General features: G+C 53.1%; 1 protein-coding gene across 4 annotated transcripts in view; it reads left to right on the plus strand.

The window, feature by feature from the left end:
- Nucleotides 1-14,051, plus strand: part of TRIO (trio Rho guanine nucleotide exchange factor) — a 377,760-nt gene that overhangs the window by 286,758 nt on the left and 76,951 nt on the right. For all 4 annotated transcript variants that reach the window (XM_059062877.2, XM_067030805.1, XM_067030806.1 and 1 more), the window contains exon 34: nucleotides 10,258-10,501. In XM_059062877.2, the coding sequence (XP_058918860.1) occupies nucleotides 10,258-10,501 (244 nt within the window). The remainder of the gene's footprint in view (nucleotides 1-10,257; nucleotides 10,502-14,051) is intronic.

The raw sequence follows: 14,051 nt of genomic DNA on the forward strand, positions 1-14,051 counted from the left end.
CCAAGCCCCCAACGCACAGTCTTACCCGAGGTCCTCTCCTGGATCTGGTCCGGGTTTGCCTGAGTTTAAAAGTTTATTTAAAAAGCAGGTTATTTGAATGAAATTGCCAGAGAAAAATAAATGTAAACAGTTCTGTCTTTTGGAAGGGGTGTTAAGATTTTTCTGGTAGTCGGCCCAAGAAGAAGGGGTAGCTTTGCTTCTCGGGTGGTTCGTGTATAAATGGGTGCTGTTGGGAGTCTGCAAACGCCCCCTGCACCTGGGAAGGGGCTCCTGGCTCCCCAGCCCCCGGCTCTGAGGTGGAGCTGCCTGGTGCCAGGCTGTGTCCCCTGGGCTCCCTGTCCCCTGACACCGGAGGCTGGCAGCTGTGGGGCGCCCACCGGGGTTCACAGGAGGTTTGCCCCCGAGATAGGGCTCTGCCCTGGAGTTAGGAAGAGGCAACCGGTTCTACTTCGAATCTAGTATAGCAAAATAGGCTTATGTGAACTTGGATTTGAGTCTGTGCAACTCCTGTAGAAAAGTAAGGCATTATCCTAGGAACTGTTGCTGTTAAGACAACACATCGTGTACCCAGTGAGAGAGAAGGGATACATCGCTAACGACAGTATAGGTTTGTGGACATTAATCATTTTACACTGGGCATCGACTGGGGTATTAGAATTATTAAAGAACTGCCTCTTAAATATTTTATCTGTGAAGGTAACTCACCAGTTTCTGTGTACCTCATCTCATACCTCACCACCGAACTTCACTCCGTAGCTCGGAAATCCCGCCAGGGCCCCTCCTGCAGACGCCGCCTTGCCTGTGCTCCCGGGTGAACGCTCTCAGCCTACCCGATGTTCTCATGACTCTTAACCATCTCGCGCAGTGACGTGCCAAAACTGTTTTCTTAAGTGGACGTGGCATGTATTTAATACCCCTCATGGAGGCCATAGGTCCTTAATAGGAAGTACACAAAAAGGATGAAATGTCTTCCCGAGACCGTAGAATTGCAACGGGTTGACTTCTTCCGTTCTTGTGTTCTGTATTTGGGAGGAAAATAAGCAGCGTGTGAGACTTAATATGGATGAGTCAGAATGTGGAGTTTGGAGGGGCCGTACCCCATGAGGCCTTATACGAAAGAAGGCCCGTGTTTGCGGCCACACATATGCCTACACATGTCTGTCCTCTGCTTTGGGGAGGTTTTCCTGTAGCCATCTCCTTTTATGTGCTTCTCTGGTAGAACATTTCAGGGTCAGTAGATGATTCAGGAGAATACATTTAAGAAACTGCATCCTTTATGGAGTCAGTTTGTAAAATGTACTGTTACTGTGAACTAGGCTTAACCAGAAAACCCTGTTATCTCTGATGGCAGTAACTTTTCATATGTCCCAAGGTTCTTTCCACCCTACATATTTCAAGTTTAAATAGCCTCTGATGACATGGGCAGATAGATCTGGCAAGGGAAATTACTTAACCATATTCTGCCTGTTTGACTTAATTTATGATGTCTGTTATGAGTTAGCTGTTATCATGGAGTTTGGTTCCATTTCAGAAACTGGGCGGGGGGATGTTTTCGGCTTGGCCTCTTGGAGAACTCTTGAGGAAAAGTGGTCTGCCCAGTGCTGTAGTAACTCTCAGATGAGGCACAGGGTTTTAGAAGAGTCAGTTAAGGGGGGGGCCTGGAGACACCCTCTCTCCAGGGACACTGTTAGCAGATACAGACCACAGGCCCCCCCGAGCACCTTTCCTTCTTCGAAAACGTCGGTTTTAAAATCTGCCATCTCTTTGTTCCAGATGTGAGTGTAGCACTGATTCTTGCCCCTATTAATGGTGCTTGTGCTGATAAAGCGATCTCATGAAAATATTATTTGGGTTCCAAAGAAATCAAATGCTTGCCAGATTCTTGTCTCATTTGTCCTGAGCTTGTCTCCCTGATGTTGGGAGGGGACGGCTGCAGGTCACTGCGGGGACGAGGGAGGCCAGGTGACCCTCGCAGGGCCACCCAGAATAGAGAGCGGAAGCCAGAGACGGAATGTGGATCCAATTACCTGGCGGGGTCTAGACCCTGTTATTTCACACTAGCGCTGAGGAGGAGCTAAATACTTTGGCATGTTAAAGAAACGTTTTTAATATTTTTTCTTTCTGTATGCATTATTAGTCTGTGGTTTGCTTCATATAACAAAAACTTATATTATAAGGAAAATAGAAAATACGCGAATCAGATATAGGCTACTGCTATAGAACAAACCATCCGGAGGTCAGGATGAAAAAAGTAACCAAGGCCAGACAGGGCAGGCTGTGGAAAAGCGGCCCAAGGCAGCAGGGGGCCAGGTGTGAGCCTTCTTCAGGTCTGAAGCCGCGCCGTGCTTATTTGCGATGAACGAGAAACTCAGCTGAGACTGATACTTGGCACGAATTGCCCCTAAGCTTGTGATGTGAGTATATGAATTCACACATTTTAAAAAAATAAATGGTTTCAGTTTCTTTTCATGAAGTATATATAGCACTGTGTTGGGGATATGAAATTTATGTAGTTGAAAAAGTCAATAAACCTCTGTGAAGCGACAGTCTGGCACCGTAGGAACTTGGGTGGATTTACATGAATTGCAGCACTGAGGTAGCGTATAAAGTAATTAATGCCAGTACGTTTTAAAATGAGGCCGGATTCAAGTTTTGGAGAAAGGAAGCCTGCATTCAGCCCCGTTCCTCACGTACCTGGCGCTGCGAGCCACCTGCCTCGGCTCAAGGAGCTGCCCGGCCTGCCGCCCTTGCCGGGCTGTCCCAGGGCCTCGCGTAGGTTTGCCCGCGTGGGCGTGAAGTTGAGTCGCTTCGTCCAGAAGCCCTTCTGGGGGACACAGCACATAGTTTTAATCCCCGGACGTGAGTTAAGGGTCCTGACTCTGCCCGGAGCGTAACAGAGTGGAGCAAGCAAAGTATTCGGCATCCAACAGCAGATGCTTGAGAACAAGGAGGTGCTCCCCAGCCAGGCCTCTGAGCTCTGCTTCTCAGCAGCCTCTCTGTGCCTCAGTTTCCTCATCTGTAACAGGGGACAGTGCGACTCCCCACTCCAGGGCTGTGAGCATTAAAAATGTGCGTTTGGAACAGGGCCTTACGTGCCCTGAGCACGGCCTGGATGTCGACGGTCACTGTGTCTTCATTTCAAAAATTGCCTCCTTCTCCCTCGCTCATTACTGGCTGTCGCAGACCGCTGCACCTCAGCCCCTTGGTGAGCACTCTTGACTGCAGTGGGTTTAGTAGCTAAGTGTGTTCGTTAGGAGCTAGAAGCTGTGCCAAGGGTGGATTGCTCAGACTCGGTTCCTGAACTTGCACGTCTTGGTGGCTCAACAGCAGGATACTGATCACGTGTTGGCTGGGCGGCCTCTGAGGAAGCGGGAGACTCTTGCTTGAAACGCTTCCCCAGCCACTGCCCTGTAACCCTACCTCATCAGCCGTAGGACGAGTCCGTGCCCTCCACCGGGTCGGTTCGTGCCTTCCCAGGGGCCAGGGCGTCGACCCCTGTGCAGCCCGGGACGGGGGCCACAGGGACAAGCAGAGAAAGCCCTCCCCGCTGGCAGCCTGGCGAGGGTGGCCCCTGGCATTGGTTCCCTCTATCTTTCTAAGTGACTGTGGCTTTTTGTAGTTTTTAGCAAGTTTCTTCAGTGCTCTCATAGAGCCCCAGAATGAATTCAGTCTTTGCTAACTTTCGTTACTCAATCGGAAAAACAAAAGCCCCCAGAGCAGAGGAGAGCCTCAGTTCTAAGAAAAGGCAGATTTTTCTGCAACTTTAGGTATAACTGTAACAAAAGTGTTTCTAAAAAGAGTGGTGCATCGAGAAGTACTTTTCAGTGTAAATTTTACAGTCACTGTTGACAGTGACGGCCCATCTTTGATTCAGACTCGAGGCTGGTGGTTTACTCTGGTTGTTCTTCCTATGGGGGAGGGACCCAGTCGGCTGGTTACCTGGCTGTCACACCTTAGATTTTCAGGGGGAAAAAAAAAGAGGCCTTTCAAATGAACTTTTCTGGATAAGTGCTGCTTACTCAGGAAACACAGCAAACAGGCTCCTTTGGGCTCAGTTGTCCCAAGAGGGGTCTTGCTTTCCAGGGCCTGTGATTGAAAGTAGTACAGGTGGGGTCCAGCTGACTGCCTCCCAAGCCTCGTTGGTTTTTCCGCTTTTCAGCCCGCGAAGCTTTTCATTCATGCCCCGCGCGCGCGCGCGTCTCGTTCGAAAACGTTCAGAGTGAGGGCAAGTGTGGCATTGGCCCAGGCCAGCTGCTGCTGCGCCTGGAGGCCTGGCACCTGGGAGCTGTCCTCTCTCTGACCTGCCGGGCTTTTTACACTTCAAAGTTTGCCTTTTCAAATATATCTTTTAAATTTAGCTTCTTGACATCTAACTCTCCGTTGCACCTCATGTGTATCACAGTCAAGGAAGGCTTCCAAGGGATATTTGCATGTCAAAACCAGCGTGTGGTCATATTAGCAAAGAGTAAAAGGATTAACCTCCCTGAATATTATACTCAGTATTTCTTTTCTGGGTAAAAATGTTGGGTAGGGTAAGCTGCTGCTTTGGAAAAAGTTTTTTCTCACAGATTTTCTTTTTCTTTTCTTTTCTTTTTCTGTTTCCTTTTGTTTCGTTCTTTTCTTCTTTTTCTCGGGGGAAGGGTGGTAAGAAACAACATTTTTGCCATCTTAACCATTTTTCAGTTCTGACAGATTTCTTTTTGCACCCCAATCTGTGAGAGAGTCACAGTGGTCCTCTTGAAAACCCAGCAGCAAGACTCTGTGACAGCTTCTCCAGTGAACTTGGCCTTGGGTTTGGGGTAAGCAAGGGGCCTGATGGTCCCGTGGTTAGGAGAGCCGCTGAGAAGCCCGAGCCTCCGGCCTCCGCGAAGTTGCCCAGGTTCTAGAAGCTGGGGTAATGCGTTTCCCTGGGGAATTGTTCTGGCTGCCGGTGGTGGCCTTTCTCTTGTAACCACGGAGCTGGTAATTAACGGAGCTGTACTTTCTAGTCCCCTTTAACCGAGGAACCACTCTTGAGTCTGCTCTGTGTGAAGCCTGCCCAAAACCGCAAGGCCCTTTTGTGAGGTTTCTAGTGCCTGCGCCGTGCTGGGCTGTAGCATGTGACTGTCGGCTGGTACACTCCATTCCATTGGGGAAGGTGGCTTTTAGCAGACCGCTTCCCCCTCTCCTTTTGAAGCGCTCTCGGAAAGTTGGCCAGACCCCCACCTGCTGATCTTAGCTGATCTTAGCTTCTCGAAGCAGATTCATTTACAGGGAGGACTACACCACACCATCCACGTGTCAGTCGTAAAGAGCCCCTGTTCCTCTGGCGGAACCCGGCCCAGAACTCACCAGCGAGCCAGTCATTCAAATCAGGTGTTTGCTGCTGTCTCTCAAGAGCTGTACGTTCTTGTAAAGTAGACATGCCTCACTGCAGAGCTCCGGAGAAGGGGGGGTGGGGGCATGCCAGAGCCCGAGCGGTGGGTGAGAAGCGCCCAGCCACGGCTCTGCTTCAGTTACTGTCTTTAACTGGGTTCAGGCAAAGCAAAACAATATACCGTGGTTTCTCCAGAAAATGTAAAAAGTAAGGTTCTGTTCTGTGTGATGGTTTTTGAAGGTTCACGTGCCTGCGACCAGGTGAGTATTTCATTCTTTTGGGTGAAACACAGCAACTTGTTCATTTTCAGTCATTGAGAGAACTCAGGCAGGGGGACCCGGGTCTGGTTCTGCTAATCGTCCGTGCATCAGGCATCACTGGAGTTCCCCCGGCAGCCCTTTCCGAGGGACATGGCTGGTCCTGGAGGAGGCATTTCATCCTAGCATCCATGGTCCTTGCTCCAATTAAGGCCATTTTACTGTCATGCTTTTTAGTCACCACATTTAATTTTTTTTAAGGTGAAAAGCAGAAAGATTGGGAAAAAAATATCTTCTGATGAGAATGTCACAAGAGTTCATGTGAGTCATGGAAATTGAGATTTTCATAAATTGCGAAGCTAAACCAAATGCTTGTGGTAAGGAGGCTGTGATACAAGTCCATAAAATATATAGATATGAAAAAGATAATGTGAAAACTTTCACAAAGTATGGTTGGAAAGGAAAAATGAATTTTTTTTTTTTTTTTTTTTGCGGTACGCGGGCCTCTCTCACGGTCGTGGCCTCTCCTGTTGCGGAGCACAGGCTCCGGACGCGCAGGCTCAGTGGCCATGGCCCACGGGCCCAGCCGCTCCGCGGCATGTGGGATCTTCCCGGACTGGGGCACGAACCCGTGTCCCCTGCATCGGCAGGCGGACTCTCAACCACTGCGCCACCAGGGAAGCCCAGAAAAGTGAATTTTTAAACTAGATAAACGGAATGGTAACACTTTCAACATAGTGATGATGAAATTGCGTCACTAGGGCTAGAAATTTCACTGACAATAAATAAGGGTAACCCAAACTTTTTCTAATTAGGAGTTTAATTCTACGTAAAAGGCTGTAATGACTTGCACTGATACTCCAGAATAGTTATTTTAAGTCTTTTATACAAAAAAAAAAAAGTCTTTTTAATTAACAAGGCTGGTTTTAAAGACAAGCTTTGGAATAAGTGTAAAATATTCAAATGCGAACACTGAGGCAGAAATCCGTGGGGTGTCTCCTCTCTGGACTAGAAAACGCCCATTTAATCCTCCCCTTATAGATTTGTGCAGGAGATTCTTATGGGAAAAGTCAGTTTATTCTTAGGGGTAGAGCCAAGAAGATATGGTTTTTTTAATGATAATTCTAGCACTGTTTGAAGACATTCTTCTGGTACTAGATTTTGTTACTAACTCTCTAAAGGCTTTGAAAAAGAATTTTGACTCAGTATGTGATTCTTTGTCAGAACAGGCTTGATTTTCATTTCTCAGGCTCTGTCAAGTGCACAGATGTTTCCAATAGTTCTAATTACTCTGTGAGGGGCTGAAAACTCAGCGCCAGAAAGAAAGTCTAGCTTCATTCCTCTTGGCAGCCGCCTTCTCCCTTCCCACCCTTCCCCCACCCACAGAACACACCACGTGGCTTTGAGCAGTCTGAAAGGTTCCTTCAACTCTGGAGAGGGAGGCCAGCGCAGGCTGGTGATGAGGGAGCGCGTCTGAAGTGGAGCTTCCCAGGGCCGGGGGTGGTGACGCGCGGGGACCACGTGCACCAGCAGGCCCAGCAGACGGGCGGCTCTGGCCGAGGGAAGGCTCCGTGGGGAGCGCAGGCCTGAGGGGCCTCGGCAGGCTGGGCTCCCCGTGGGACTCGGTCACGGGTCACGGGTCACGGGTCACGTTTTCCCTGGGATGGGAAACATTCCTGCTTTTCGTTACAGGGATTAACCACTTCCATAACGTGGGGTTTTACGAGGAAAATTCTTCTCCGGGCTGGGCCTCTGCCGTTAACCTTTTAACATTAGCATCTTCGGTGGTTCACAGAGAAGTGTGTGAGATTCAGCGTAGTTTTTCCAAAGAGGAGTTTGTAAAATTTACAAGGGGGTTAGTCACTTGGGGAAAATGTCCTTTGCGGCCCAGCAAAGACAATGCCTTTCCTCGATATTTATGCTGTATTTTGGAAGCGTTTTGTTTTGTTTTGCTTTCTGTGGTTGTCAAGTGGACATGTGTTTCTTATTCTAAATATCTGAACTTTCTCTGGAAAGACAGGAGGGCAGTGGAGAGCATGGAGCGTGACAGAGGGCCGGCAGGCAGCCGAGGGCACTGCAGGGCTGCGAGCCCGGGTAGGAGTCGGTGCTCTGCTGGGGGTGGGGCTGGGCGGCCTCTCTGGAACAGGACGTTTCCCGGCAGCAGGCCTGGCCGGCCGCCCCTTCCTCCTGCACATCGCAGCTCAGCCCAGAGACGGTCTTCTCTTCCTCTGTGGTCTCCGTGCTGATGCCCAAAGCGGGGACAGGAAACACACAGGCAGAGTTCACTTCCGAAGTCACAGAGGAAGAGCCCGTGTTTTGTTCTGGTTTTCAGACAGCTCATTTTTACAGCAGACCTATCTTACCTTTTTCACTTCAGCAAACGTGTGACCACTTGCTGGGTACAAAGCACCGCCCGAGGCGGCTTTGGGAGAAGCCTGCTGCTAGCTTCCTCTTACAAAGCCGTGCGCCGGCCCTTGGCACCTGGGGGCTCACGCACTGGGCATGGAAGGGTCGCAGGAGAATGACACAAACCTGCTTTCTGGTGCCGAGGACAGACGCACACACACACACAACCCAAAGCCTGGCTCGTGTCAGACTTGTGACGTAATTTGTTTAAGGACAGAGTGCTGAGGACGGTAGACAGGAGCAGCTTCTCAGAGGGATTTGACAGGGGCTGAGACGAGGCCAGCTGGCGGGGGGGGGGGGGCTCCGAGCAGAAGGGCTCATGGGCACGGGGCACGCGGGGCCCACCTCAGGAGGAGGGCGTGGCCACTCCGCGCTGTGCAGCACGGGAGAAGCGGCCGAGCCTCTGCCCGCGGAGGCGGGCTAGGACCCGCTTACGGGAACTTCGCGTCTTACACGGAGGAACGTGCGTCTAAGGTTCTTGAATAGGAGGATGGCGTGTGTGAACATTTTAAGAAGGTAACTCTGGCGGCAGTGTTCACGTGGTTTGGAAGGAAAGCCTGGATTGGGCAGGGCACTCGGGAGACCGGTGGTGCAGAAATCCAAAGGAAGTGATTGGTGTGGGCGTGCTGAGGGAGGGAGGAGTCAGAAACACATTCTAGAGTCCGTTTGACCACGTTTCAGGGGTGCGAAGGAGTGCAGGTGACTGTGATACCGCTCCCCAAAAGGCAGCGCTGCAAGAGAAGCAGACGTAAGGGCGAGTAACGAGTCCCGTCCCAGACTCCCTGCTTTGAAAGGATGGGGAAGCAGCAGGCCCGGGTGCCTGCTCGGAAGTGCCCAGCACGGAGGGTCCGGTGTGCAGCCTGAGCCTGGGGCTGCCCGGAGGGGAGGGCCAGAGGGGTGGGCCGCCGGGGACGGGGAGTTGGTCACAAGATTCTCCCACAGAGGGGCAATCATGAGCATGCCTGTGAGCTGTCCCCAAGGAGTGTGCGGTCTCAGGGAAGATGGACAGCGGGCGGTCGTGAGAAGGCCCTGCACCTGTTTTCCAAGCAGAGATCATGGAGTTGATGCTCTTTACAGAGCTCTCCTGGGTGTGCTTCAAAGGGCCCAAGACTTAGAAGAGCTCGGACAGAACATGGGAGTGAGCTGAGAGGAGGGAAGGAGGGAAAGGCCCTTCAGGCCAGAAGCCACGTGGCCCGTGAGGGGTCAGCTGGTGTCCACGCAGCATGTGGAGGGAAGTGTTGAGGCTTGGGGCGGGGAGGGAGCCCGGCGGGGCTGGGGTGGGTGGCAGAGGGGCGGGCAGCTCGCGCTAGGGAGTATCCTGGGGGCTGGCGAGGGCTCTCGGAGGGTTTTGGAGAGAGAAGGGCGTGCTCCGCCCGTGCTTTCGGGTGCTGCACTCCCTGCTCTGCGGCCCTCCTCCCGATCCGGGGGGCACCGGCGCTGAGGACCCTGCACTGCCCCGGCCGCACCGCTCTCGCCAGGCCGGAACCGACTTCCGTCTGATCTTATCACCGTGTTTCGCGACAGTCCCCCCCCCCCAAAGGCCTACAAGCAGAGCTCTTACTAGTTTGCCCCAGGTTTAAAAATGAGTACAGTTGACCTTTAAACAGACGCAGTGCCCTGGTCCGCTCATACGTGCGTTGTTTTTCAGTAAGCACATATATGTGCTGTAAATGTATTTTCCCTTCCTCGTGATTTTCTTAGTAACGTTTTTTTCTAGCATACTTTATTGTCAGAATACAGTGTGTAAAACATGTGACATACAAAATACGTGTTAGTCAGCGGTTCATGTCATTGGTAAGGCTTCTGGTCGACGGCAGGCTACCAGTCGTTATGTTTGGGGGGAGTCGAAAGTTAGACGCAGATTTTTGACCGTGCAGGGGGGTCGGCGCCCCTCACCCCCGACGTTGTTCAAGGGTCACCGGTATGTGGCGCTCCTTGAGAAGGGACATGTGTCTCAGGCACAAAAGTAGTTGGACACTCTCATGGAAAACCATCAGACTCTGACAGTGTAACACACAGAAAATCATTAGTATACATTAGAATGTGAGAAGGTAAATATTCGAGTGTTTCGAAAGGGACGTAAACTAAGGGACGGGGGAACGGGAGAGCCCTCGTTCGGCTGGCGCCCGGTGCTCTGACCCGGCCGTGGAATGGGAGCTGGGCTCCCGGCCCAGGCGCCAGCCTCGCCTGCTGAGGGCCGGTGGCTTGGGCTCGCTGACCTGTCCCCTCCCTCCGCAGCTGTCCGGCGGCTGTGAGCTGACAGTGGTGATCCACGACTTCACGGCCTGTAACAGCACCGAGCTGACCATCCGCCGTGGCCAGACCGTGGAAGTCTTGGAGCGGCCCCATGACAAGCCCGACTGGTGTCTGGTGCGGACCACCGACCGGTCCCCCGCGGCGGAAGGCCTGGTCCCCTGCGGCTCCCTGTGCATCGCCCACTCCAGAAGTAGCATGGAGATGGAGGGCATCTTCAACCACAAAGGTAGGAGTTCGCGGGCGTGGCTGGCAATGACGGTCCTCCTGGAAATGACACCGGTGCTTCTGTCCCCGCTTCCTGCAGCCTCATAATAGGTACGAGCCCTCCGGGTCACGTGTGCCCCAGTCCGTTATCCCTGTGTCTGCGGGCCTTCTTAATCCATCTGGCGCTGAGATGGAGTAAGGATGTCACCTGTCACTCAGAAATGACGAAGCATCGCCCCATTCCCCAAGGCCGTGTAATAAGATAGCGGGTTAGCGAAGGACAAGGGGGCTGTTGTTTTGGGGGCCAGTGTCATTCATAAACGGAGAAGACGGAGAAGACACCGTCCTCCTCCAGGTGATGTTGAAAACAGGTAAGGGAGGCGGAACCAGACTCAGCGTCTTCCTCACCAGGTTTTCACACTGTGGATTCTTTATTCTGTTAGTGTTCAGTGCTAGACAGTCAAGCGTGCACGTCCTGAGAGTTTGTCTTTATAGCTCGGTAAAGTGTCTCGGGGCTTCCCAAACCCCCCGGGTTCCCTGCCTGGGGAGGGAACGCAGCTGGACCCCTCCCCCAACCCCGGTGGGGAGGCTGGCCGAGTCAGGTAGGGCTCAGTGTCAGGGGTCTGCAGCTGCGACAAGAGAGGTGGCTTTTGAAAAAAATGCTTTTCAACTGAAATAACAGGGTATTTGAACAAAACGGCTTTGGCACCGGAGACTCCTTTAGAGGCAGGCAACTGTAGCAAGGCCGCTTTTCCACATGTGTCTGGGTGGGTCAGTAACGGGCTCCCCGCAAGAGTATGAGAGTCTGTGTATCCTGAACGTCCAGCATGGTTGCTGCTGGACTGATGTGGCTTGAAACGGGACCTGTCTGAATTGAGCTGCTCTGCAGGTGCAAAATACACACTGGATTGCAAGACTTACCGTGAAAGAAGAATGTGTAATTATTTTATAGTCATTGCACACTGGTATGATAACATACTTTATAGGGCGGGTTAAATAAAATGTATGATTAAAATTAATTTCACCTGTTTCTTTTTACTACTTAAATGATGGCTGCTAGAAAATTTTAAATTACGTACGCAGCTGGCACTGTGTCTGTTGGACAGTGCTGGTTTAATCTCTCATCTTAGTGAGGAGCTAATTTGAGCCTTTAAGACCTTTTCAGAAACACTGAGCTATAGCTTCTAGAAGAATGCAGAGTGGGTAGAGTTTATAGGCTTCAGACCGCATTGGGTCAGTCTTCGTTTTTCTGCCATTGCTGGCAGATGGCCGATTCTTCCAGACCTGGGGGTCTGCGGTTGGTTTACATTTCCTGAGAGAACTCCGCTATATTCTGCATATTCCAGTTCTTTTAATTTTGGAAAATTCCAGTTGCTCCACTCACAGTTGGTCGGCCGTGCCCTCTTTACATTCGTCCTGACGCGTCCTGCGGCCCAAACTCTGGCTGCTGGGGGGTTAGTCATGGCGCTGAGCTAAGTGAAGCTGCACAGGAAACAGCCGGTGACTAACCCCCTCCGGAATTACAGGCCCAACCATGTTCCGGATCCCTCGGGGCCTAAAGGTGACTGTATCGTCACCTCAGTAAGCAGCTGGAAGGATGAGGCTATGGTGTCTCCAGGGATCCAAAGAGAGAGGCCGGGAATTTCCCGATTTTGCCCCGAAGCTGAGGCATCCGCTCGCGTGTCCGGGGAAGCTGCCCCTTGGCGCCGGCGGCCCTGGACCTGCCCTGCTGGGGTGCCGAGTTCTGAGCTCACATAGCGGCTTGTGCTGGGCTGCCCGCTGGCCCATCACCTGGGTCTTCCCAGAGTTGCATAATGTATTCAAGTCCTTGAGTCTGAGTTGGAAATGAACTACAGCGTTTTTTTCAAGTTCGTCTATCATATGCAGAGGAGCGCCGGTGAACTTAAGCTACAAATAACGTTTGTTCTGAAAGATTTCTTTTCACATGTGCCTTTCCTGTGGTGTGTTCTCTACTTCCTGGTGTTCGCAGTTGCAGGCCAGCCAAGCAGAAAGAACCGTGGGTTTATCACACTTGCTTTGTCCTGAAAACTTCCTACAGGGGTTGGGTTTGTGCTTGTCTTTTGGCTTAGCTACCATTCTGTCCCCTGAGCCTTTGCTCTCTGGCATCCTGTGACTTTCCGGCACCTGAGACGTCACTCCCGCGCCTCCCAAACCCCCTTCCGTACTGAGAAGGTGTCTCTTCGTTGAGTGCGACCTGTTGTGAAGTAACAGTCAGCTCACAGGTTGGGGCTCGGAGCCTCACGCATCGTCTTCCTGCTTTTCCGAACGTTTGTTTTCCCTGTGGTGCAGGGAAGCCCTGGAGGCGGTCTGTTCCCGGCGGTGTTGGGGCTTGGGCGGCAGATGGGGGAGGAAGGATCCTCCTTGGGCTCTTGGACAAGCCTCTGCCAGAGCCTCGTGTGCGCGGTCAAGCCCAGGGAATCGGGCAGTGACCAGCGGCTCCGTCTAGGAGGGAGGAGTCTTCATCGGGTAGCCGGGGCGGCAAGGGGTGAGGGTCCGGAAGGAGCCCCGGGGACTGCGGGAAAGAGGCCGCCGCCCCCCCGGGGAGCGGGAGGTCCCCAAGGCCTCTGCTCGGCGCCACAGCTCCCCTGCTGGCTCTCGGGCGCAGAGGACTGCGGGCCGTTCACGAAGCACGTGCGCTGGGCCGGCAGGGCTGCTGCGCGACCGGCGTCTGCGGCTCATCCTGAGTCCTCTCCGTGCTGAGAGCCGGGCTGGGCCGCAGGGCCACCGCGGGGAGGGGGGGCGTCCAGCGCGGCCCCTCCTCCCGCAGAGCTGGGAGCCCCGCGCCCCCTGGGCCTGCTTCGCAGAGTTGCACGCGCAGGCCGTCCTGCCTTTCACACGCTTCAGAGCTCCGGAGCGCCCGGGGGGGGGGGGGGGGTTGTCGTGATGTCTCGGCCCTGGTCACCGGCTGTTGACCTCTGGTCCCTTAAACGTCTGTGATTCTTGCTGCTCTGACCTTCCAGGTGGAGGAACAAGCACGTTCGCTAATCTCTAGTCGCACAGTTTTCTCCGCCTTTAGCGCCTCAATTAGTTCACAACTCCCCAGCCCAAACACCTTAAGCTTCCAGTGTGAAACACATGCCTGTGTGTTCGGTCGTGTGTGGTATTTAAGGATTGCAGCGTGGCTGTGAGGATAAATACTCAGGTCAGCGCAGAGGGGCCCACGCGGGCGCGCTCAGGCGTGGCTGGAGCTGGGAGTGTGCCGGACAACGCGCGGGCTCAGGACCGACGAGCCCCGGCTCCTTGGATCCTGCCGCGTCTCCCTGGGGGGTGTCGGCGGAGGGCAGGACATCACTGACTTAAGTGAACAAGAAGTATAATTGGACAGTTTGTCCTTCAGGAAGATATCTTGGGGTCTGAGGCTAGACTCCGGTGTGGCTGTGATTCAGGGGAAAGGTCCGTACGGGAGGGCTGCCGTGGAGCGGTGTCTGTCGACGGGCGGCCTTGGCGCCCGGCATCTGGCTCTCGGCCTGCCCTGGCCGCCCTTCTCCCCTGTCGCAGCCCCTCAGTCACAGGCGGCAGCCAGGCGGCAGCCACAGTCAGCAGAACGGGGC

Source organism: Kogia breviceps, chromosome 4, assembly GCF_026419965.1.
Source record: "Kogia breviceps isolate mKogBre1 chromosome 4, mKogBre1 haplotype 1, whole genome shotgun sequence".
Classification (NCBI taxonomy): domain Eukaryota; kingdom Metazoa; phylum Chordata; class Mammalia; order Artiodactyla; family Physeteridae; genus Kogia; species Kogia breviceps.